Here is a 26,212-nt window from a genome sequence, read left to right as displayed (position 1 = left end):
TGGTCAGGACTTCACAGGACACCTTATGGTGGGATGGGGTTAGGGTTAGGGGTCAGGTGGGGCAATTTAACTGTTTTTAATTCCTCCTCCAACTTTTGCTTGTACATTTTTTCCAACGAGCAGCAAAGCGACAATCATTCCACTCGACAGATCTGTTGGAGAGACGGGGGGCTCTCCCCAAACCCACCATCGCCTCTCCGGACTCCCGCCGCGGGTTCCTCACCCCCACCCCATCCCCACCCCATCCCCACACGCAGCCAGAGGAGATGGAGACCGCACATCGCTCCGGTCATCCGCGGCGGATCGATAGCCAGGCGGGACTAAGAGCTGACGGGTCCTCCTCCGCCGCCCCGTTTCGCCCACACCACCGAACGTCGGAGGCGGGAGCGCGTCCGAGAGGCTGGACTCGCCGTCGAAACACAGCAGGTGAGAATCACAGCCCAGTTTGCCATCGCACCCCGGAGCGAACCGACCAAGTGTCTCTCTCTCTCTCTCTCTCCACTGACAGGGAAAAGCCAGTACACGCAAGGGGCCTGATTTACTGAGACCTTTAGCATGTGCCAAACCTTCTAGCCACAAGCAACACCAATAACATGACCAATGATTGGTGCAAAGCAAATACCACAACCAATTGTCGGTCATGTTATTGGTTTTGAGTGTGCTACAAGGTGTTGCACACGCTAAAGGTCCAAAGCATCGAATAACATTAACACGCTAATGTAAAAGAGAGAAAAGAAAAAAAAAAAGTCTGCAATGTTACTAACGCTCTACTTCCGTCCTGGTTTCCACACGAAAGACGGCATGGATTTGACCTTCTCCAGAGAGAGAGAGAGAGAGAGAGAGAGAGAGGGAGAGAGAGAGAGAGAGACGACATCGCCTCAGATGGAGCTGTTCGTTTAACGCAGTAAACGGACGCTCGTAAACACAGGCCTCGGTAAAGCAGGGAGAGAGGTCGCCTCGCAGGTGGAGTTACATCACAGCCAGGCTACATAAAAACCAGCGTTCAATAAGAACCAGACGCGGCGACCCGAATCGCGATCATATAAAGGCGCGACCCTAATACGAAGCAGGGCCAAGAGCTTTCCGGAAGCTACCCACACACCCATACGCTGCCAGCAGCTACTGCACAAACTCCAGTCTGTGCAGCGCCTGAGCAAGGCCTTTCAAAAATAATCTGCGATATTGACGTTGACGCAACGCGTCTAAACGTGATATTTTGATTAATAGCGTTAAGGCGGAGAGGGCGTCTTTGCTCAAAGTCACCCTCCTTAGTTCATAAGGTTCTCATGAATAACGCTTCATTGTTTATTTTTTATTTTTATTTTATTATATTTTTTTTTGATAGGCCGCATCAACCGGGGATCCCGGGGGATCTGCGCACGCTTTTGGGCCAAAACGAAAACGAACGGCACGATTTCCTGGAAGACGGAGCGGTTTTAGCTCGAGGCACGTAGACCATCAATCTTTTGGGTTTTCCGCGAGTGCGGCGCGCGTTAAAATTAACAAACAGCGCAGGATGGAAGAGCGGGTAAAAAAAAAAAAAATGAAACAAAAACAAATTAAAAATAAAGACTACCATCCCCTCCTCCCCCAGAGAATCGTACCTCGCTCCCGCAGACAAAGAGCACAAATGAAAACTATTTGCGGTGAGCCACTTTTCCAAAGCGCTCGCTCTCCGCTGCGGCTCGTATTAATCAAGCGGCCTTTCGGCATGCCTGCTAACCTAAACTTTCGGTCCAGATCCCGCGCCGGGCGCCCCAATCGAACCTTCAAGCCGATGAAAACAGGTAGAGTCCACCCTTACGGGGCAATTTACCTCCACTGCAAACAAACACGCTGATCAATCAGAATCCAGGAACCACCGGTACAACACAAATAAGAACATTCCTGCAACACAGACAAGCCAAGCAGACACTTTTTAGTCGATACCTCTGTTCTGGAGTTACTGCAAGTGCACTTTCGTGCTTTAAAACACAAACCCAAGAATGCCCCAACACCAGCCAGAGTTAAGCCAGCAAGCAAACAGAAACTTCAGCAAGCATCAACTGTATCCTACAACGCACACAGAGACCGTTCGGCCAATGAGATTAATACACTAAATCCGAAATAAAACATTTCAGTGATACCATACCTTTAACAATTTTGAAAGTACACAGTCTTGGGAACTGATATCTCAATGCAAGCCACTCTGAATGAGAGAGTCTGCTTGTAATGTAGCTTAGCGTAGTGTAATGGCACATAACTAAGGCCAAACGAACCACTAGTCAGGCCTCAGCTGTGATGCGTACACCGCTGAGAGGTGTGTTCTTCCCCCGAGAGCCTCCCTTTCCTCAGAGTGGGTCTCGCCTGTTCCTTATTCCTGTCAAACGGCCCCCGATCCCACACCGCACCCTCTCTGGGATTCGCACCCATGTCTGTGCGAGCGGAGGGGAGGGGGGGGGAGGCCAGGCTGGGACGACTCCGCGTCTGCGGCGTGCCGTGTGTCACACACCGCTAAGTGGGCCCGAGCTTACCGCCACCGCGCCATCGGGCTTCCCTAACCGCGCGTGCTAACAAACCTGGGAACAGCCGTGCCGCTAGCAGGCTAGTCGCTATGGAGTTTAGGCGGGAAAAATCCTGTGCGTTAGCGACAAAAACCGCTAGTAAACTTCCCTGGGCTGTGTCACGTGACACCGGACTGCAGCAACAACTGGAATTAAAGGAGATACCCGACCGTATTAGAAGGAATAGTCGGTTTAATTTCAACTTTATTTTGTGTTTTTCCTTTAGCTTTTTTGTCTTCCTGTAGCCTCTCTGTGAAATTGACAGACTGGCCCTTTTTTGCATTACGGCGTGTGCTAAATGATCTCTCCACAATGGGGGGAAATGGCTTCGCAGATAACGCTGAAGGAAACGGACACAAAATCCATACGGACGCGTGTTTTTTACGGGTAAGGAAACGCGCGCGCCACCCGGGCCATCCGTCTTCGTAATGAAAGGTCCGGTGTCTCCGGCCAATCACAGCCCGTCGCTTATTACCGCCATAGCGTTCCCTCACAGCGGCGGGACTGACGCGCCCGCGTGAGGCCTCTGAGCCAAAACCGCTCGCCTCCCGCAGGGTTAGCGTCTCCGAGACGAGGTCGTACGTCGCCTGCGGCGACACCTGAACCGGCCAATAAGCAGCCAGCGTCTCCAGCCGGCCAGCTGCCGCCCCCCCCCCCCCCCACCACCACCACCACCACTACTACCCGCCATATCTCCCCTGCATTAATCCGTGGCGGACCTCGAGCCTATATATCAATACTCAATTTGGAAAAAGGCGGCGGCTCGATTCTCCGCAGGAGGGGGGAGGAGGCGAAGTAAAGAGGGTTTAAAACCCATTTCCCAGCCCTAATTATTTGCGCTTTAGCACCTCCCTCAAGACTTCCATTTAATCTGCTCCTTACACCTTTAAACGCATCTCGGCATGGGACACTCGATGCTAATTAGGATTAATAACTGGGATTAGCATTTCTGAGCTTCCCCTGTCGTGGGCCAGTCAGCGAAGGCAGAATTAGGCATTACGTAACAGTCATGCCCAGTACAAGGCGCTGCTAAGAGCAAACTTTAACCAGGGAAAATAAAATGGAGACGGCTATGCTGCCATCTTATTCGCAGAAAACTAAACAGAATCCCCCACCAATCACAGAGGTGTTTTTCCAGTAACAACCAATAGAACAGCACTAACAGTGACTGGTGGACACTTTGTGGTGTCTTCCTTGTACTGTGGAACACGATATTCACCAATCACCACTGGTGTTGTTGGATGGCTTGTTACCAATGGAGTCCATAATTTGCCAAGCTCCCATTGGCTAAAAGTAAGGTAACTCACAGCCATCTTTTTTTCCCCACTTCAACCAGCACTCTACTTCTTCTGACTGATATTTGCTGAGGGACGAATTCAGTGAAAAAGGAAGTGCTATATATATATATTTTTTTTTTTCCTTCTTCAAAGCAGAGAAAAGTTGCTGGTAGAGACTGCTCCACAGAGTCCCACTCATCAGAATCCACAGTTTCAGCGCTGTTTTTCACCCCTCCGCCCCCTCCCCCTCTCCCACCGTCTTGGAAGACTAGAGAGAAAATAGCGCTGAAGCAGATCTCGGCTTGTTAACAGGAGAGGAAGAAGAAAAAAAAAAGGAGAGAAAATTACAATTAATTTTTGCTGCCGCGTGAATCATCTCCATTCACAACAGACGCGCGTCTTCGCCCCTGACACTGAAGTCCACATCCTGCCGGCGAGCGGAACAAGAAAGTGTCCCGCCTCGCTCGTTTCGCCGAGAGGAACGCCGACTCGCCCCGAGACAATCAAAGACGGGGAGTTATTCTCCCCCCCCCTCCCCCATCGCTTTGACAGAGCGCTCGTTCGACGTCGTTCCCCTACACCCAACGTCTATTTAAAGCGCGCGGAGAGGAGAGCGAACAAAAGGGCCCCAATTAAGAGCCGCGCGTTGAACCGAACGTAACGAGAAGGGCCGGCTCTGTGCCCGGGCTGTGCTCTGCGCTCTGTGCCCGGGGCTGTGCTCTGTGCCCGGGCTGTGCTCTGCGCCCGGGGTTGCGCTCTGTGCTCTGTGCCCGGGCTGCGCTCTGTGCTCTGTGCCCGGGGCTGTGCTCTGTGCCCCGGGCTGTGCTCTGTGCTCTGTGCCCGGGGCTGCGCTCTGTGCCCGGGGCTGCGCTCTGTGCTCTGTGCCCGGGCTGCGCTCTGTGCCCGGGGCTGCGCTCTGTGCCCGGGCTGTGCTCTGCGCCCGGGGTTGCGCTCTGTGCTCTGTGCCCGGGCTGCGCTCTGTGCTCTGTGCCCGGGGCTGTGCTCTGTGCCCCGGGCTGTGCTCTGTGCTCTGTGCCCGGGGCTGCGCTCTGTGCCCGGGGCTGCGCTCTGTGCTCTGTGCCCGGGCTGCGCTCTGTGCCCGGGGCTGCGCTCTGTGCCCGGGGCTGCGCTCTGTGCTCTGTGCCCGGGCTGCGCTCTGTGCTCTGTGCCCGGGGCTGCGCTCTGTGCCCGGGGCTGTGCTCTGTGCCCGGGGCTGTGCTCAGTTCCTTACGCCCGTACGCTCCTTTTCATGAATGAACACCTGACCTCTCAGGAAAAACCCTAAGCTTCTGTTTCCCTCGACTAGAGTGCTGGATGTTAATCACAAATAAAAAATAATATTGGTAAAATAAGTGGAGAGTGATAAAGAGAAAATGCCAATAGCACAGCACAAGCAGAGGACATGGCAACCATCTGATCAGTATCCACCCCTCCCCTCCCCTCCCCTGCCTCCCCCCTCCCCCCAATCGCAGCTTCGCATGTCGACTCCAGGATCGTTAAAGGAGCTTTAATGGCTGCTGGACGCCGATCTAATGTGAACAACTGGAAAAATTTAACACAAACACCGCGCTGACTTTGTGGGTTTGGCTTTCGACGGCCACCTCCGTCCTCCTTCGGATGGAAGTCCTGCTTCAACGGTGCTGCAGTGACACCTAGAGGCACCTCAGGGAACTGAACCAAACATTTCCGTTATACTACCCAATAGTACGGTGCAAATGCTGCCATTAAGTAGTTATAACCGACATTAAATTAGATGGAAGTTTTATACCACTGCTTAAATGAGTGCATAACTCCAAGACTGTCTTTGCATAACAAACCAAATGCTCAGAATAGTTTTACTCTGTGCATAACATTAACACCACAGCACTTGATTCCATAGAGCAGCAAGTAAGGGACGATGAAATGATGTCCCAGCAGGAGGGCAGTGTGTCCTGGGAGGTGTTCTGGGAGGCAAGGCGAAGACAGAACAGGAGGGTTTTCGGCTGAAAAGGTGCTTTTGAGGCCATCGTGACCCGTACACACAATCTGCTCACACTTTCCACACACAAATCCCTATTCTACTCACTTCTTTTTTTTTTTTTTTTTTAAAGGGAGGACACATTTTCTCTCCCTCTTACCCACAAGCTATTGGGGGCAGTGAGGTCACCCACAAACGCATTTCTCATTTCCAGCGCTACATAAAGACGTCGTACATCGAGTCGCGTGCGAGGGACGGACCGGCGGAACGTCCCGGAAACGCAGGGACACCGCCGCCCTCTTCAGAACGCGTTCCACCTCTCACCTGCACTCACTGAAAATTTCACAAAATTTTTCTCTTTTCCTTTTTGAAGTCCGTTCTGAATCCCGGGGTGGCGAGGCGCGGCCGCGCAGAAGGGCTTCCGGAAGATTCCGCACATCAGCGCTGCTCAGCGAGGTCGCCGCCCCGTCGCCGAGGTCACGGATCCCGCTAAATTGCACGGCGACAGCGGAACGCTGAACACACCGAGCGCGAGCGTAAAGCGCGAGCGAGGAAATGTAAAAACTGCTCGTCTCGAGAGGGGAATTTTAAAACAAGGGCGAGATGGGACTGCTGCTGTCGCAGGAGTACCTCTGGGGCTGCAGAAACCGCTCAGCCAATGAGATTCCTCAGAATTTGGGCATGAGACATAAAGAACGCACCTAGGAAGATATCCTAGGTAAATTGGAGAGGCCATAAGGCTATCACTGCATTATGAAATATGTAGATAGATATAAATAAATAACTATAAGAAGATGCTGGTAATCTCATTCAGCACATTTTGGCACTGAAACGAGTATGCCATTTTCTGCACCTGAATTGGCATATTCACCTTACCACAGCACCCCCAACGGGAGAAAGGGGAATTTCACATTTTAATGCAGCCTTAAGTCTCATTTAACGGCTCTCAAGGTCTTTGTGTTGTTTGTTTAATTAATAAAAATATTTCCGCCCTCCGATGCTTCATTTTAATGCACGTTCAATATTCATGAGGCAAACAAGTGACTCCTCGTCAAGACGCATTTTAATGGTATCAGTAAAACACCTGCTGATGTCACAGCCTCTCGTTTTAAAGGGTAACCAGGTTGCTCCCGAGTAAATACCAGGAAACTATCGACAGTCAGCATGTACACATTTAAATCTCTAAATCGGCTTTTAGATAAGTGTACTGTAACAGTGTTTGTGAAATGTCTGGTTTGTGGAAGCCAGCACACACACAGAGCCGGTTTTAAACAGGTTATGACCTCAAACCCAACGCATTATGCAGAACTCGCTCACTCAAAACTCACTCCAGTTCTGGTGTTCGCGACTCGGGGGGGATTGGTTGGGGGGGGGGGGGTTGGGGGCGGGGGGGTGAAAAGTGAAGATTACGGCTGATTGGCCGGCTGAGTAACGGTGGCTGCGGACGCGGGGGAGCGGGGGCTCTGCGGAGCTGGCGCTGGACCGGCGCCGGGGCGCGGCGGGTTTTTAACGCGGGGCCGCCAGGCGGAGCCGAGCCCATCTGTCGGGTTTCGCTCCGACGGGCCGACGCTCCGCCAGCATCGCTGGGAAAACGCCGCGTCACCGCCGTCCCTGGCACGGACCCAGTGTGTGTGTGTGTGTGTGTGAGTGTGTGTGTGTGTGAGTGAGTGAGTGTGTGTGTGTGTGTGTGTGTGTGTGAGTGTGTGCATGTACATGTGTGTCTGAGAGTGTGAGAGAGTGTGTGTGTGTGCGTGCGCGTGTGTGCATGTGAGAGTGAGTGTGTGAGTGTGTGTGTGTGTGTGAGCGCATACAAGTGTGTCTGAGCGTGTGCGTGAATATGAGCGTAAAAGTCATGGAGCTCACGTCTGCATTTCCACACTTAACTCAGAAACAAACATGGCGGCTGTCTCAGAAGTGCTGGCCTCCAGCGGCATCTACACATGTCTCTCTCTGCCCGGTGATTCGGGAGGGCTGGTCAGCGCACCAGAGGCCACGCCCCCCTTCGGCGATGGCGGTAATGAGTTAGCGGCCGATTTGTTCACTTGCTGGCGGCGGTGGCGATGGCGGGACTCCTGGAGAAGGCTCGCGTTTCATCTCGCTTTAGATCGCTAATGAGCGCCATCTCAAAGCGGCCGTCATTTAATTGGCTGACTAGGGCGGGGCGTGGGGGGGGGGGATGGATGGGGGGTGGGGGAGGAGAAGAGAGATCTGAAACGCCGCCGGACTGATGGAAGCGCGCGTCGACGCCACACGGCAGGCCGCGCGGAGGAATCGCGCGGAGCGGGAAACGCGGGGTGGGGGGCGGATAATTGCAGCCGCCCGGGGAGGGGGAGCCGGCTTTCTAAAAATAACGCGCGTAGATTCCCCAGCATCAGGCGGCACGCAGCCTGCTGTCCTCGTTCTCGCAAGCAAAGCGTCAGACCGTCACTGTGGTTCAACTAGCACTGCAAACCACACTCAGGCTTGACAATAGGTTTACCAAGCTCTATTTATGCTACGTCGAACGCAACACCCCCTCAAGCACGTTTTCCATTTTAAAACCAGAGTCGTTATGCTGCGTGCACACTGATTAGCCAACGTCTGGGCTTCTTTGCCATCTGGATCAACCACCAAATGTTTGAAATGTAAAGAAAAGATAAAAAAAAATTTTAATAATCATACAGGCTATTCTTGTGGGACACGAATTAGCCTCAAACTCATTTTCTGATTAAAATACAACACTCTTAAAGTCCCTCTTGTGCGCACGCAGAACCTGATGTTATGCTGTAGGTTTATGTACTACTATCAGTTCTGACACTGATGACACCGTTTCCTAAACTACCGTGTAGAGGCCTCCATTGGGCTCGAAACGAGGCCAGAGTCCGCCCACACCCGACGTCTCTACGGCCCCGACCCGGAACCGGGAGTCCAGGGGTGCACAACGAGGGCCAATCCATTTCAGGATTTTGTGCCAACATTTCCCAACATTTATTGAATTGGCCCAATCATATCTTGATCCGACATGTGTATAAGCACCAGCTACAGCCGCAGACTGCAAGTGTATCCTGGAGATTTCACTGTGCTCAAGTGCAGTAGTGAAGCAGCATAGTTCATAGAGCTGTAAGAAAGGGTAATCGGTTGGAACAAAAACCAGCACACAGATCGGCCCCCTCCAGGACCGGAGTTGTGCGCCCCTGCTCTACTCAGATTTTACACCCAAACCCAGAGAGAGACCGATCGATGAAATAACAAGCCAGCGCATCAGAAAATAACGCTGTGTTTCCTCCCCTCAGGAAGGCTGCTAGCAGGGGTGCTTGCGAAACCGCACCATCTCCAGGTGGGCAGCGGGTCAGAGCCCGATTTGACCCGACATTACGGAGCTAAAAAATCTCCCCGATACCCGGACCAATCACAGCACAGACCTCTGCCTTTACGTACACTTTTCTGTAAGTGGGTCCAGATAAATCCTGACTGTGATATGAAAAAGTTTCAAATTTAAAGTTAGTTTAAAGCCGGTTCGAGCCGGTTAAGCACCTACCTTCAGGATGTTCTGAGTCTCGTTCCACTTATTGGTCCATTCTTTCGTGAGTTCCAAGACCTACCGAAGAGCGAAGGAGTAATTAACGCGAGCGACTCTCAGATGATGCGCACCGCTTTCGAGCAGCTTATTAACACGCTTGCATCATTCTCCACAAGACGAATAGACCTAATTAGGAAGTGGAAAACGAGTCTAGCCTGCCCAACACCAGATGGTGGAAACTCTCAGAAACTTTGAATAAAAATCTGTTTTGTTCGTTTCCTCTCCATAAGTTTTCTCCAACAGAAAGTTGGGCAGCCATGTCAGCCCCTTCTCGGTCAATTCCGGCGTTAGCTAACAGGGGGGAGGTTCAGGACACAGGGATGCACCAGGACACGATTAGCTCCTCCCCCCTAACGCTGCTGCGGAAGGTTCCGGAAAACGCGACGGGCTGCCCCAGTGTGTGGGAGCAGAGGAGAGAGAGCTCTCACCCGGGCCTCGTTCTGCTGCAGCTTCTCCTCCATGCTGAGAGCGGTGGGGGAGTCCAGCAGCGCGATCTGGAGGGGGGGGGGAGATCAATACCCAAGTTATGAACAGAGCATACACAGTATTCAAACATATCCACAAATTCAAATGTACTCTATTAAAAAAATGTTATTTAATTTATCTAGTCATTTTATTTGCTTTATTTGTTTTTATCTGAAAGGGTAAATAAACCACACATTTGTATTTTTAAAATTTTAATAATTAACCACAATTTAAATCTTTCTCTCCTAGCTACATGTACCACAACTTTCTTAAAGTGTGCACCACAGATTACATCTATACCAACTGAAGAGAGCTGTAGTATCTTTTCCTCCATTATAAATAACTTTATTATGATTATTATTACTACATTAATGTAATTTAAGAGCCTGAGTAACAACAGGTCCCCGGAAGGCAATAGAACCTAATTCTCATCCTCATGATCATTATTATCGCTACATTATTGCAGTTTATGAGCCAGGTGGACAGAGCCCCCACAAGGCAGGAAAAAGCTGGTTCTGTGTGCATGTGTGTGTGTGTGCGTGCGTGTGTGTGTGCGTGTGTGGGAACGCCATCATAATCAATAGCAATAACACCTATAAATGATTATTATTTTCACAGCTACCTGATTGCCCTGGATGAGCAGGGCCTTGAGCCGGGCGATCTCGGCGCGGAGTTCGCGGATGAGCTTGACGTTGGAGTCCTCGTTGATGGTGGGCTTGTTGATGATGTTCTTGGCGCGGTTGGCGTAGCGCAGGGTGCTCAGGGTCTCGCCGTAGTTCACGTCGGCGGGCGAGACGGCTAGCGGGGAAGACGTTACGTTACATCACAGGCATTTAGCGGACGCTCTTATCCAGAGCGACTTGCGCAACATTCTACTTAGCATTTACACTTCATCCATTTATACAGCTGGATATGTACTGAAGCAATGCAGGTTAACTAGCTTGCTCAAGGGTACAACGGCAGTGTCCTACTGGGATATTGAACATGTGACACACACACACGCTGCTGAAAACACTGAGCGGGAAACAAGATGGCAGAGGAAGCGGAGCGGCATAGCGTTTGGGGAACGGGAACTGCGTTTGGGGAACGGGGACCGCGTTTGGGGAACGGGGACCGCGTTTGGGGAACGGGGACCGCGTTTGGGGAACGGGGACCGCGTTTGGGGGAACGGGGACGGAAGCTCACGTTTGGAGGCCTAGACTGTTCCAACTTACTTGCGATCATAATGGTCTTGGAGTTGCCCCCGAGGCTGTCTTTGAGGAGCCAGGTTAGCACCGAATCTCTGTACGGCACAAACACCTGCTTCTTCTTCAGCTGCGTGCTCGTCCCGTCCTGAGAGATGTCAGCTAGGCCCAAAAAGCAAGAGGAAAGGGTTAATCCACAACATTCTCTCCATGTCTGCAATCTCAGAATAACACCATTAATACCCAACAGCAAATTGAAAAACTAATGCAGATCTGTAATAAAATCAACAACGGACAAGCGAGCTTTTTTAGCATACTGTGCTGGAATTCTCTACTGGATTTCCCTACACATAGGCCCTGGACCACCTGACTTTCTCTCATCTCTGAATGTATCAAACCAATTTAGTGACCCTCTCTCCAGTTCGTGAAGTGCTTAAACTTATTTAAAGAGTGCCGGAAAGACTGCTGGACCCAGACAAGGCTTTAGCACCTCCGATTCAGCCACTTAACACCAATTAAATTTATTCGCATACAAGGGCGATGTCAAATAGTCTAGGCCTGGGAGACGTGTCACATACCGAAAGCAGAGATGACACTGCCCAGTGTGATCAGGCGTTTGAGAATTCCACTTCCTTTCTTCAACACGATTTTATTAAAAAAGGGCCCCATTTTTAAAATCATTATTAACCCTTTGAGGTGTAAGATCACAAGTCAAATCAGAACGTTCTTAACTATTAACATTCTAATGCTGATGTCACAATCACTGCTGGTAACTGAAAGCAATGGTGTTCTAGAACAGGCTTAGAATGCTGAAAAATGTTCCGATTAACCCTCTGAAGAGCAGGTTTATCTCCAGCTGTTTAAGCTGGGGAGATTTGTGGGCGTACCCAGAGCGGAGATGACGTTGCCCAGGGTGACCAGGGATTTGTTGATGTTCCCGCCCTCTTTCAGGCGAACGCCGGTGGCCCCGGTGGCATCGGCCCTCTCGCTCCCGGCCAGGTCCACCAGGTGGATCTTACTCACCGTCTCCGACGGCATCTCCGCGTCGAATTTGGCCTGTGGGGGGAGGGGGGTGGGGGAGGAGTCAGTCAAACACCACAATGAGGCCTGCGATAAGTGTGGGTGCTCAACTACAGTCGTCCATCAGTGCATGGACTGCCATTGCTTTTATGTGATTTTTAATTGCGTTAAAAAAAAAGAAATGTACTCATTTGTTCTGTAATCGGCTGACGACTACTCAAAAAGGCACGGGCTCGGAACGCCACATTAAACCGAAGCAGATTAAAGACCAGCTTCAATCAGTAGGACAGGTTTTGCAAAACAGCGCGAGGGGCTGAGGTGGACCGTGAGATTGGACACACTGCGCTAGTGACACCGCACGTGCAGTCGCTCTGACGTTTCACTCCACAGCTGATCAGCAGAGAAAACGTATTCTCTTAACGAGCGGGTAGCGAGGTCTGAAAGTTTGGAAGCTGCTGCAGCAGGACAGAGAAAACGCATCAATTAAAGAGAAAACTATTTTTTTTTTCCCCCCAAAAAAAAAAAAGCCTGAAGTAGCAAGGAAATATGAAACGATTTCCAATTTCACAATTTACATTAATCCACGTCTTCGGAACATAACGTCTGCGGACTGTGGCGGAAGCTCCAGGAGCGGCAGCCGCAGCATTAACACTCAGAGGTGCCGCGCGGCTGGATTAGCGAACGCTAACGGGGTAAACAAGGTATTAAAAAAACGCCAGCTATGGGAGTGAGCCCCTCCTGGCTTCTGTCCACATTCGCACATCATAAAACAGCGTGCGGCTGAATCCACACACTCCCCTTGACCGCCATGCTAATCGTCACAGCCAGAGCTTCAGCTCAATTCAGACAGCGTGCACAGAGGACTGAGAGGAGAGCGTGGGTCACTGCAAAAACCAACAAATAAGTCTTAACTTACATTTTAGCCTTATTTACACATATCTTATGCGTGTTACTTTTTCTGCTAAATAAGACAGAAAGATTGCCAATGAGCCGAGACAATTGTAGCCGTATGAAGATTTGCCAATGGGGCAAGAATTTCACTTGCCAAGCAAAAAGTAACTTAAAACAAGCTAATAGTTTCCAGTTCAGTGGAAAAAATAAAAAGGTTTTTAGAAGATAGACTTTTTCGGCAGTGCTGTGGGTGGGTTGGGGGGTGGCTGGGTGATGTTTTGGCAAGGGTGGAGTCTGCTCTGACTGTGGTCAGAGGGGGTGTGGGTATAGGGGGTGTGGCCACATGGGGCGTGGTCAGAGGGGGTGTGGTCATATGGGGCGTGGTCAGAGGGGGCGTGGTCAGAGCGGGCGGGCCGGGCTTGCCTGAGTGAAGTTGATGGTGAAGATGGCGTGGGACCGGCTGCTGACGTCGTTCATGCCGGTGCTGGCCGTGGTGCGGTTGATGTTGCCGGCCTCCATCAGCTCCTCCACGTCAGCGTAGTTCTGCACCAGGTGCTTGGACAGGTCTGCCCGCGGGGTTTCGAAAACGGCGGGTAAGAAAAGAGGTTGAACCCCCTCCAGCCCCCCCCCACCCCCCTCCCCTTAGGAACCTTACATTCCATACCAGCATCCCTACGACTCACAGCCTCTGAAAAACAATCATCTTCTACATCGAGACGTTAAATATCTGCGACCGGCGCTGAGGAGAACATGGCCGCCGGGTTGCGGGCGGGTGCATGGGCGGACAGCCTCCACCGCAGCCGCGCTGATCCTGGCGTGGAGTTCGGTCAGCACAGAGGTAATTTCACACATCGATCCCAAAAATCAGGGATAACATTCCAAAAAAAAAATGTTCAGTAAGTAGAGGTGGAAAATCTGAGGTGAGCATAAATTTTTTATGACCCACATACACGCTTTTATAAAGTCTTGAGCCGGTTCTAGATTAGGCAAGACAGCAAATTTTTCTGTCCAGGATTGATTTTCGCAAAATTTCAAAACCCATTTACAAGACCTATTTTTTTATTTATTTTTCCCCTCCCACTGGCTTAACCACAAATCTACAGCAAATCCTTCACCGGCCCCCCATCGCCCGCCGGGAGAGCGGTTTTACAAACGGTCGGCCGGTCGCGGCGCCCTCACCCTCCACGTACGGCCCGTCCTTGGGGTGCTCTCGCACGCGAAGGTTGTAGGTCTTGGTGGACTTCCTCCGGAGCAGATCCCGGACGCGCTCGTTGTAGATCTCCAGGTAGCTGTCGGCGTGGATGAAAAACGGGGGGGGGGGGACATCGATCAACGCCCGACAGAGAGCACAGAGAGAGAGAAAGCCGCTGATGGTGGGGCCGCGGCCTGGAAGAAGCCCGGCCGTAAATCTCTTCCCAGCATGCTTTGCACTTTCGTCCTTTAATGGGGGGGGGGGGGGGCCCGGCCGGAGCGGCTTGTTCGCGGGGGCTCTAAAGGGGGAAAATTACGCGATAATTCACAGCGGAGAGAGGCCAAGGCTCTTGGCTCCAGCGAGCACGGCCGTTAAAGTAAATAGAGGTGTTATGGAGCCCCACTGCCACGGCAAACGCACCGCGACAGTCACATCAATACCGGCCGATTGGAAAAATCACACGGCGAGCGGGACGACCGGCATCGCACGCCACGCTCTTTTAACGGAATTAGCATACTGATGTGGGTAAAAATGCAAAAAAAAACGATTCAGTCTTTCCCCCAAGCCCCATAGTGGCAACAGAAATTTGCTAGCTCTCGTACATATATTATGAAAGCTTGAATTATTTATTTTAAAAACTCACTCCACTACAAGTTTTAGCTGTGCCCAGGCATGCACACGCTTTTGGAGCGGGGGGGGGGAGAAGGCCTTCGATCGCACCACCTGTCGTGTGAATATTTCACGCGGGAATCTGGCTAGCGGTTCGCGGCGGCGTCGCCGATCGCGTTCGCTGGCCGGGGCTCGGGATTTAGCGCCGTGGTAAATCAGAGGACGACAGCTCGCAGAACGTGAATCAGGAAGCGGAAAGACTGCGGCAGGGCTAGGCCTTGCGTGAAAACGATGAAAAGGGGCCAGACTTGTTCCTCCACTGCCTCTGTGGTACAGTAACTAAACGCAGTGAGGCTCAGCTCCATAACAGAATAGTCTCGTCCGACATCCTACGCATTTAGAAGCTGTATTTTACATGTGTAATGTAAAAGCTGAACATTTATCATGAAGTGCAGTTTCATAAACTATTTTAAAAGTTTTAAATTTAGTTTTAAACTTTTTTCCTCTCGTGTTGCCACTCAATGGTAGACTTTGCCGTTCTTGTCTTGGTGGTGGCTTGAAATACGATAAAACATTTTCACCAAGACTTCAAGAAAGCAGAAAATTAACTTCAAACGCAATCTGCACTCGAGGAGTTTCGTCCCATTAAATCATAAGATCACTTCACCTCCGGTGGAGGAGAACCGTTTAAACTGGAGAGCCATCCAGGAGGAGGAGGAGGAGGAGGCGCACGGTCACCTTCAGCAGAGCGGGAGGAGAAACTCAAACGCGGTCGAGGCTCGGCTCGCTCGCTCGAACGCCGGCCAGCGAGCCAACGAGCGTAACCGCGGCAGCTGCGCCGGAGCCCGCCCGCGACCCGGCTGACCGTTACCGTTGGCAACCCGTTAAGCACCCGACGCATAAAGAGCACCCCCCGAAACGGACGGGCCGGACTCCTCGCTCCGCAGGAACCCGGGACGTAGGGTAATTAACGGGGGGGGTGACCTAGGCGTGCGGACGACCCCGCGTAGGGCGGTGAGGAACGGAAAGGCCGGTTGGGGGGGGGGAGGGAGGGATGGGGGGGGGGGGCAGGACGCTCACCTGACTTCGGTGCGGAAGGAGGCCTCGTCCCACCTCGCCATCCCCGCGATGCGGCTGAACAGACCCTCGCAGATCCGCGGGATCAGCCCCGAATCGCCCTGGAAAAAAAACCCCAAAAAAGACAAACGGCTGCAATCTTTCTGTGGAGCACGCACTATATACACACACGTAAAGCTGTGCCAAATGCCCATACTGCCACCACCAGAGTGCCGTATGATTTACCTTCAGATACAGCCTACTTCTCTTCGCACGTTTTCCTAGCAAACCCAGCAATAAACGCAATAATTCTGAAAAATTATGGGACTTTTCTAAAGGTCAACCCAGCAGTTTTGCGGGCAATTCCTCAATGATGGGAAATCCAGGCCGTTTCTAGGGCAGAAAGTGGTTATTTTTTAAGAAAAAGTGAGTGAGGAGAAAGTTTGTGACCTTCAATTAGTCATAAACCAAAGATATGGGGTGGATAAAATTTTTTTTACAATTCTGAGCACCCAGATTGAGACCTGTGGGATGAAAGTATCGATTTCAGGACGCTCAAATGGCAGTTTAATGCCAACGTCACGTTTGTATTCACTTCAGCTTTCGAAAAACAGATACAGGACAAATCTCACTGACAAGCCATATCAGTTCCCAAAACCCTTTGGCTTTGACTCTCATCAATAACGTGCTGCTGGGACCTCACGGAACGTGCCGGAACATGCCTTTCGCTCTCTCCCACCCGGCCAATGAACCCCTCGGCCCTGCCGGAGTCAAGCTCTCCAATCACAGGGCCTCTGGTGACCGCACGCGGGTCAAATGATAATCCAAAATAACACCAAGCCTTTAGATGCTGTTAAAATTTCAAAAAAGTATTTCCCATATTTTTTGTTGTCGGCATTCCGACAGCCCACTCCTCTATGCCCAGCACAACTCTAAAACCCGTCTTGCTAATCAGTGATAGCTAATGACTTCACGTGCAATGAATTCACTGGAAATCGTTTTTCATATCAGGTGTAGACATTGCATAATTTTGCCAGTTTAACTACATTTAGCCTATTCCCCAATGTTATCTTACTGGACCAACCGATAACGATTATAACATTGATTTATTTATGGATCCACGCAATCTTCCCTGACATGTTTTGAGCAGGCAGGAAGATAGGGAGCCAATTAAAGTGAATTTCAATTCATGAATCTCCAAATATTAACGGTTATCCATGCACCGTTTTTCACTGAAAAGCCACTCTGATGCAGCTCTGTGGGTCAAGAGGTCGAAGGGCAGTTTGATCCGGTCTTACCGGGTGTCCCATCATGGTGTAGGACTTCCCAGAGCCCGTCTGGCCGTAGGCGAAGATGCAGGCGTTGTAACCCTCGAAAGCAGCCTTCAACACGTCAGTGCCAAGGTCTTTAAAAACCTGCAGAGAAGAAAAAAAAAAAAAAAAAGTGGAAATCAGAGCGGTGAGACTTGGCCAGCGCCCCCTAGGGACAGCCTCTGGCTAAGCGTGAGCCAGGGAAGTCTGAGGGCTGAAAATTTGGGGTTTGACAGGGCCAGAGACCCTGGTCCGTCAGGATGCGCCCGAGTCGGTTTGGGCTGTTGCCAAGGGCGACAGTCTCTGCGTCACGGGCACTGGCCATCTGTTCAGCGTAAAGAGAGGGGTGAAGGTTCGAGGCCTGGCAGGACCCTGGAGTCCCTGAATCCCCCTTCCTGCGAGCTTTCAAACAAAGAAGGGAACGGCCACGAAAATGGCCGACCAACACATGGCTTACACAATAAAAGGTCTGTGCGATAAGATAGAAAATAAAAATAAAAACAAAGCACAAGCAAGCACACCGAAATGACATCGACCCTCTCCTCATTTGTTTACAGTACACAACCAAAATGTGTCAGGCTACACGCCACTTTCTCTACCACAGCTATAAAAGTCGATTAAAGAGAAATTGCTCACTGCCTCCTACTGCAGTGAGGCCACAGAGTTAACTTGCGGCATCCGAAAATAATACATATCAGTTTCTTCCACCCACTTTCATTAAGCTCACCAGATGAAAACACGCGACACTAATTACAAGTGGATTGAACTCGACTTCAGTCGTTAATGTAAAAATAGACACGCGTTCATCAAACTGAGGAGAGCAGCGTGTCGTAAGATCTGAACATTTTCTCTCTCTCGTCTTCACGGATGCGTCTTTCGTGTCTGCAGTACCTAGCCGCTCCCGAAAAGCAAACAAGCGGTCTGAATAAAAACCGCTGCCAACATTCAGAAGCGAAAGAGAAAAGAGCAGCCCAACACAAAGCGTGGAAATGGTCACCACGCTAAAATTGGAGGACTACGGAGAAGAGACTGCACTGTGAGCCAGGGCGCTACGCTAACATTTTTTTTTTTTTAAGGAGCTCATTGGCTCCAGAGTTTAAAAAATTTAAGAGCTCTAATGAACCCTAATTACATGCGCTCCTAAATTATTTTTCCCAGTGCACATAAATTTTCAGGAGCAGATGGTCCTAAAACGGGAGCACACTGCAGGACCCTGCGAGTTTGGGCTTATTTGTTGTTCACAGGCCACATCAAACCGGAGAATCACTGCTCCACCCCCAGGCACCGCACACCTAAATCAGCTGCACTGGACCTGGCTGCCCTGGGGGATCTCTGCATTATTTAAAGAGAGGGCGGTGATCCACGTACAGCTCCTGTACACAACCAGACAGATGGCTTGTGGCAGGCAGTCCGGGGGAACAGGATTCTCACGCATTACCGCCATCGGCCTCCATAGGGAGCGCTCTCTGTGTTTATAGCGAAGAGGCAGGCGGACGCCTCCTGTTTAGAGAGCGACGCAGAGCGTCAGAGGCTCCGTGCGCCATCGTTTTTTCTGGAGCGGGGGAATGCGTGTTCAGACATCAGGCACAACCGCCACCAAAAATGTCTGAGAAGTCTGAAGCTTTAATTGTGTTAATAAAGGCAAAAAGTACCATTTTAGTTCTGTCCTCACACATGTACCCTGTAGATAATGTATAATGACCACGGTCATGAGGTACCCATCATCTTTGACTACCCCCCCCCCCCCCCCCCCACAGCTTTGCTCAGATCTGCCCTCTCTCTCTCAGTGGCAGATTGGTAGTGATGAGGGGGGGGGGGGGGTTACGGGTCCATCACAGGTGCAGGACGGAGCGCAGCGACAGCTGTCTGACACCCCCCCCCAATATCTCAGCCACAGACACAGAGGCCACAGCAGGCTCAGCCCACACCTGTAAATTGGGTCTGGGGCAGAGAGAGTCCTCCAGGGGAGGAAGTGCTTAACGGGCCTCGCTGTACAACAGACAGGAAAGTGTGTGTGTGTGTGTGTGTGTGTGTGTGTGTGTGTGGGCATGGGGGCACGTGCGTGTGTTTACATATGCATACAGTTTATTTAAATAACTGCGGCTTTGACTTATTGAACACATTTTATACACGACAGCTAACAGCCAAGAGTCTAAATTCAGTAATCAAATCCACTGGTGTATTCACAAACCATCAAGAAATCCTCCTTAATTGAAGATTTAAATATAATGACTTATGTCCACATTCAACAGTCTGTCATTATGGTTATGACTTAGGGAGACGGTAATTTCGTGAAACCATTAACCAACACTCTACAGCTTAGCCAAAGTACAGCACTCCCACAGAGCTGTCCTAGAATAACTGAAACGCGTGTCTCAAGGAACACTATAATGGCTTCTCCAGCCAAGTTCTATTTTTCTCCCTTCTTTCTCCGCACTCAAGACTGACATCAGTGCGATTAGAAACTCCGCGGAATCAGGAGTACGACCGGCACTAAGATTACAGTTCTCAACTGTACTGGCGGCGGCTCAAAGAGCCCAATCACCAAAGCGGTAATTTGTGATTTGCGCTTTAGCGCGTTTGAGTTCGTACCGTAGGGACTACCCATTAGGCTTTTACGGTCCCGGCGGAGAAAATGAGCATTCCCGCGCATACTCAAACAACCGTAATTATCGCCCCAGTGTTAAACCACAAAGTGCACGGAAATAGCTTTACTATACAGTCTACGGTTTTTCCCCGTGTTCTTAATGCACTCCACTTCAAGGACACCGCAGGTTCTCTATGAGAGACCGTTATCATCCGCCATTATACCATCGGAAGGTCCAAATCAGCCTTGAGCACTGCTTAAGCAGCACCGCGAACGCGTCTGAAGAATAAGGCCAAGGGGACGCGTATTTGGAGGGAGCAAAGCGAAAAATCAGGGGAAATTATTTTTTTCCCCACCAGACGACTGTTGCCATTTGACAGTGATTGACGCAGGCAATAAAATCCATGACTGACACAGCGTTCGTAAAACGCGAGGTTCCCATCCCAGGTTCTGTTTTGATTGAGCAGAGCAAAGTGGATTAAACCGCTACAGAGTTCCATACCCATTGTTGTACATCAATAGCTTGTCGTTCCGAACCCATTTCAGTAAGTTTAATAGTTTAATAGCACCACCTGCTGCTTTGCAAGACCAGTGATTCAGGAAAATTACTTGAAGCCGTGCACACTGACACATAAGCTAACAGCCATTGATTTGTTTTGGTTTTCCTGCATCGCCTTCTTTGAAATTATTTCGAAACGAAATGCCGTGTTACATTTAACTAAGTCTGCTCCACCAGCCCGAGGCCACAAAATGACTGGAGCTCAAGCTAAAATTATAGGCCTTCAGACGAGCCTACACCACACACGAAAGCAGAATGAGAAATAGGCCTATTAAAAAAACACACCATCAACAAAACTGTTTTGGGAGAAGGACGTGTCAAAAAATGAGCAAACAGGATCGTTATCTCAAAAGTAAATATGCGTACGAGTCGTTTCAATTCAACATCCTGGAATAAAAATAAATAAAGAACAAATTCAAATCTGTCCACTAGAGGGCATTAAAAAAACAAAACATTCACCACCAGGATCTTAGACAATATTAGGCATATTCATCAACAACATTACAACTTCACACAGCAGATAATTAAAAGGAGGGAATGGTAAAAATTTCTATAAAAGTGAGATCTGAACAAAACTTACTGCCTTAATCTGGATAAATTTGCACAATTATTCAGGTAAATGTATATGCAAAGGCCTGGAGTCTGAGCTCCAGTCTATTTACACTCATTCCATTAGTATTGTCTGTGCAGCAGCCTATAAAAATCCTTAAAACACAAAAAATGATCAAACTCCATCACACACTAATAAATGCTTCTATTGTAGCTGGAGCCCACACAGCAGCCTGTCACACAACATAATATAAACGTGCTCGTGCTCCTCACGAATAGACCACCAGCAGGCCTGTGTGGTCAATGTGGGTAACACAGTCATCAGATTTCTAGATTTCTGAAGGAATGGCTAGTTAGCAATCATGCAGGGGGTTACTCTACAGACTGAAACAGTCTCTCGCTCCCTTTCTCTTTCTCCCTCTCATCTGTAACCATCCGGGTCCTGCTGTTGCACTGCATATAAACCCTACTTTGAGAGGACGAGATGACAAGAAATGCCTACAAAAGAAAAACAATGTGACGATACAGACAAATCAGAGGATGACATTGACGGCGCGCACTAGAGGACACGGCCGTACCTTCTCCTGAGAAACGAAGCTGGAGCTCTTGCAGTCGGCCGAGTCGTAGGAGAAGTCGTACGTGAACGTCTTGACTCTCTCTCGCCCCGAATCCCCGGAGATTCCCTCGGGTATCTGCGGGGGGGAAAAAAAAAAAAAACATGAAGTTCAGCGCTTTGCACGGACAGAACAGCCCGGTAACAAGACAACCGCAGCGAGCTTTGCACAGAACCCCCGAGACAGAAATAAGCATTACAAATGGTTCTCTTCCTCCGTGCTACTGTTCTGTTCAAACGCCGTGCAGACATGTGAAAAGCAGTGAAGTCATTCGATGTGAAGGTCAAACTGCATTCACAGGGGGAAAGGGTTCAGACAGCAGTATCCTGGAAGGCAGTTCCATCATTAGCTGAAACATGAGCTTCCTCCTCCACCACCGACTCGTACCAGCCCTGCATCGCTAAACCTCAAAGACCCTAATGCACTGCGTAGGATGTCTGGTCACAGAGACAGGGCTTTAGAAAATTTCATATCACCCTCCTTAGGGTAAATACTGAGGATCTTTTAGTTTCAATATATACAAACTAAACCAAACCACAGAGAACACGGCAGTAGAGCTTCTCATGTGATCTTTCAGACAGTGAGGAAACACAAGCGGCCTGTAATCTGTAGCTATATATGGGTTGAAAGGGGGATATTGCCCACTGGACAACGTTCAAAGTCCTCCAGCTTCACCAGGCATGCTGAAACTCACCTTCAGGTTGGTAATGGAGGTTTTGTTCCCTTCCATGTGAATTATAAACTTGGCGGAAAGATCTTTCTCCCTGGGAAGAGAAAAAGGACTGTAAACTCCAAAACAGGCACATAAAACAATAGAATGCATTTAAACTTGACTTTAAAGATTATTCAGTTACATAACATGGAGTGGCTTTCTGAAACGATAAAATTACTATCTCAGATCTAACCCAAGCAATAATGGCTGCCCAACATGTTTTCAGGGAGCAAAAAGCAGGGGCTTGCATCCAAGACAGGCAATGAAACAATGCTCAAGAGCCAGGCAGTCTCCTCCACGACACAAGCCATTTACAAGCTGGCAAGCTTATCTGGCCGCAGAACAAAGAAAAAGCCTCAGTTGAAACATCCACATAGCCTAATGGGTGCAGCTTTCTTTATGGGTTATGGAGATGCACACTCAACAGTGCCCCACCTCAGTTCAAAACTCACCTGTGCAGTGCAGGGTTTTCTATAATCTGGAACCCTGAAAGCCAAATTATATCACTCCAAACTAGGGCTGTTCAGTCTCCATGCCAAACATCCAGATGTCAGCCTCAACAGGCAACTTACAACTACCACCACAGCAATGCTAACGAAATGTGTGAATATAACTGTCACTCAGAAATTCTAGTGAAATGTTTACCCGCGTTAGCTAGCAGAGTTGATTAGCAGTCAAAGTGCATTCCTCACAGTCGGGTTTCAAAGCTACTGCATACCTTCTGACACCATTAGAATGCAAACGGTCACAGTTGAACAGAGGAAAAGTTTTGATTGGCGGGGGGGGGGGGGGGGGGGGGGGGGGGGGGGGGGGGGGGGGGGGGGGGGGGGGGGGGGGGGGTTTCCTGTGCTCTCGGGGAGCCGCTCGAAGGCTTCGTTAGCGCGGCCATTTGAACGAGCACATCCCCGTAGTAACCAGGTCATGCTAATAAACAGCCTCACGAACGCACAAGGCTATCGCCTGAGGAGGGGTTGATTGATCGAGCCCAGCCACAGGCTTCCCTCTATCCGGGGGCGTCTTGGCCTGACCTCCGAATCCCGCTCAGCAGACAGATGCTAATGAGCTATGCTGCCATCAATGAGTCCTGCCTTGCTCACGGTTTCCCTAATTATCAGCTCAATAAATGCACTGCCGCCATTACAGCTAACCGATTGCCCCACCACCCCATCATACCTGAGATCTCAACTCAACTCATCTCAACACATTCAACACGAGGGTTAAGGATCCGAGGAAGTGGCGTTGTCTTCTTAAAGTTATCCAGCCTGACAGCACAACTGAATTTCTTCAGCAAATTACCTCTAGGACTGAAAATAGCATTGCAAGATGGATGACCCCCCTATATCTTTTTGGCTTCTAGGGGAAGGCAGACGGCAGTCAGAGAATCTCAAGAGTTTCATAGTAAAAGTTGTCAGGGGGACCAAAGTAAACATGATAAGGCAGACTACTGAAGCAAAGACTGTGATTACTGCTTACACAGACAAAAAAAAAGCAAAAATTGCCTGAGAACTTCTTACACTTGAGACCACACAATGCAATACAGCTAAATTAAATAAGCTCAGCAGCCACATTATTCATGCACTGAGCCACCACTGACAGGGACTATTCAAAAGGTATTGCTTTTAGTTCTATACAGATACAATGGGTCCTCTGCACCAGGTACCACGATCATACAAGAAACTTTTTTAAAAACGCTTATTTTGTACACAAAATGTGTGTAATGATAGCGTGCTTGTGACCCGCAAGGAGTAATGGCATATGACTAGCAAGTAAACTGGCAACCAACACTGTAAATACACGCTGTCAATTCACTTTCAAAGTGCTTTATTGGCATGACAAATATGGAATAGACGCTCGTGTGGCCCAAGCACACAAAGGTTACAAAATAAAACTATGAATAATATAGATTATGCTAGATATTGATTATAGATTAAACTGCCAGATTATGGATTGTGAGAAAAAAAACCTATAATGGCATTAAGTGATGTTTGGTGTCTGTCTGGCTGTCGCGTGTGTGAGTGCATGCGTTTCTGCGTGAAAGCGTACACGTGTGCATGCAGTTTGTGCATGTATGCGCGAGAATGTGGACATGACGTGGTCACTCATTGTCCCTCGGAGCATGGAACGATAACCAAAATCGCTGTCTTTCCAAACAAATATTATGCGTCCGAGTGTAGCTGCATGCCTACGCTTGTGAAGGTAGGTTCACATTTATGTTCCACGAACTTGGGGGGGTCGGGGGGGGGGGAGAATTGGTCTCTTGTACCCTACCTGCTTGCATATACTCATGAAGTGTAATGTTTCAGGTGAATTCGGAACTGACATTTGCTTTGTTTATAGTTATGCTGAATGTAGAAAGCCGATCTGTTGCTTGAAAACCGCTATTGTATTTACATTCGCAGAACGCCCGTACCAGTCCAACTGCCTGAGGGATTGTTGTGTTTACCTAAATGAGGCGAAACGTTATTTGCCGATTAAAAGCAGTATCGGTAACGTTGCATGAAAACACTCAAATAACGCTGCTTGCAGAATAAACGGTCATTTCTTTTTCATCCGCATAAATCAGGTGAATTTATTAATGATGGTTGTCATGCGGGTTGATTTGGATATCAAACTCAATTCCCTATGCAGCTTCACTCCGTATCTAACTGGCTACCTAAATAACGTCTATAAAATATCAACAAACACATGAATCTTTCACAGATCGCAAGCAAACCAAAGTTCAATGAATAACCTATGTTTAGTCACGGAATCCAGTTCAGGCTCTGAGAGAAAGCAATGGGAAATGACAAAGAACTGAAGGTAGGCTACATAAACACAAACACCTGCAAGGGCTGCGTAATTTCCGGGATAGCTAACGTTAGCCAGACCACCTAAAAATAAGTGTCGGAGGTTAGCTCGTATAACTTAGCTCTTGAGCAATTAGGTTATACCTATAAAACAGAACGATTTTCCCAACTGCAGCCAAACACACTTATCTGGCATGTCTTCGCTGTTTGAAATCAAGGTCAGCGTAAATTATCTAATTCACAAACAGGGAGAGGTGCTGAGCCTAGCACTGGCAGCAAAAGAGCTAGGCTAGCTAGTAGAACAGTGCTGCATCTAACACAGTGGACCCGGCGTTTTGCTTAAAAGGTTTTGTTAGATTGGCTAGCCAAGTTAACATTTTACCACTGACTGAACTTCATATACAGTTAAGCCCGATCATGCTGTGGTCTCGTCAGAAGGCGTAAAAAACCGTCCCAGGGTTTCAAGCAAGCAATAAGATGCGAGTTACTCCAGCAAGCTAACGTGGAAACTTACCGTCTGTTCATGGGCCTGACCCGGACAGCCACTTTTACCGATGCCATTGCACATCCCTGTACGGGTGCGACAGCTTCACAGGTCGGTTAGCTAGCTTAGCTTATCCAAAAACACAAAACTGACGTCTAGCTAGTAAATGCTGGCTAGATACTATCGAGTTAGCAAGCAAACTCTTTAGTCATGATCCTAGCTAATTAGCTAGCTATCCACACCGACTCGCCACACTGGAAGTTTTCTGGACAACTTCTTTCCAGCTGTCGCTGCACGTCCTTTTATACCACCGAACTTCTAGCTGCAACTCCTCACAAACACGTTATCTGCCCAACGCTTCCGACTGAAAACAGAAAAATCAAACTACTCCAGCATTGTCAGCTGATAAAGGATATATTGAGACGGGTGGGGGAAAATGACAAACCGTTCGGTCCAAAAACGCGTTTCGGGAAAGGGGAAATAGCGGCAATCTCTGATGTATTAGGACTCCGCATACCTGTAATGTCGGGCTACATAATAGGCCCAGTTTTTACCGTTGGATTTACCTGTGACGCCAGAAAGTTATAAAGGGAACATAAACGTTCCGTTTAATTATAGACTAGAATACAAGGATTTGATTGTACCAATTTAAGAATGTCTCTTTTGTTTTAGTTTTTTTTCACATACCCCTGAAAAATGTGTTTAAATGAAACATGACATCATAAACCGGTTGAATATCATAAACAACGATAATAATTGATTCGCTTATTTGGATAATGTATATCATATTGTAATCAAAAAATGTGAACAACAAATGCGATGTGGGTGTATTAGCACTAGGTTGTTCATGAATTCATG

General features: G+C 49.2%; 1 protein-coding gene across 1 annotated transcript in view; it reads right to left on the bottom strand.

Annotated features, from left to right (window-relative positions):
• The window catches only part of kif16ba (kinesin family member 16Ba), an 83,435-nt gene extending 57,659 nt beyond the window's left edge, over positions 1-25,776 (bottom strand). Inside the window, exons 1-12 of the mRNA XM_035406616.1 lie at positions 25,385-25,776; positions 22,067-22,136; positions 21,337-21,450; positions 17,052-17,168; positions 15,778-15,875; positions 14,076-14,185; positions 13,320-13,462; positions 11,873-12,041; positions 11,016-11,147; positions 10,424-10,599; positions 9,765-9,830; positions 9,295-9,354 (exon numbers count right to left, since the gene is read on the bottom strand). Coding sequence (XP_035262507.1) covers positions 9,295-9,354; positions 9,765-9,830; positions 10,424-10,599; positions 11,016-11,147; positions 11,873-12,041; positions 13,320-13,462; positions 14,076-14,185; positions 15,778-15,875; positions 17,052-17,168; positions 21,337-21,450; positions 22,067-22,136; positions 25,385-25,431 — 1,302 coding nt within the window. The 5' untranslated portion in view covers positions 25,432-25,776. The remainder of the gene's footprint in view (positions 1-9,294; positions 9,355-9,764; positions 9,831-10,423; positions 10,600-11,015; positions 11,148-11,872; positions 12,042-13,319; positions 13,463-14,075; positions 14,186-15,777; positions 15,876-17,051; positions 17,169-21,336; positions 21,451-22,066; positions 22,137-25,384) is intronic.
• Positions 25,777-26,212: the final 436 nt, after the last annotated feature.

Source organism: Anguilla anguilla, chromosome 2 (assembly GCF_013347855.1).
Source record: "Anguilla anguilla isolate fAngAng1 chromosome 2, fAngAng1.pri, whole genome shotgun sequence".
NCBI lineage: Eukaryota > Metazoa > Chordata > Actinopteri > Anguilliformes > Anguillidae > Anguilla > Anguilla anguilla.
The sequence above is the reverse complement of the archived record's forward strand: the minus strand, read 5'-3'. Positions and strand labels throughout refer to the sequence as shown.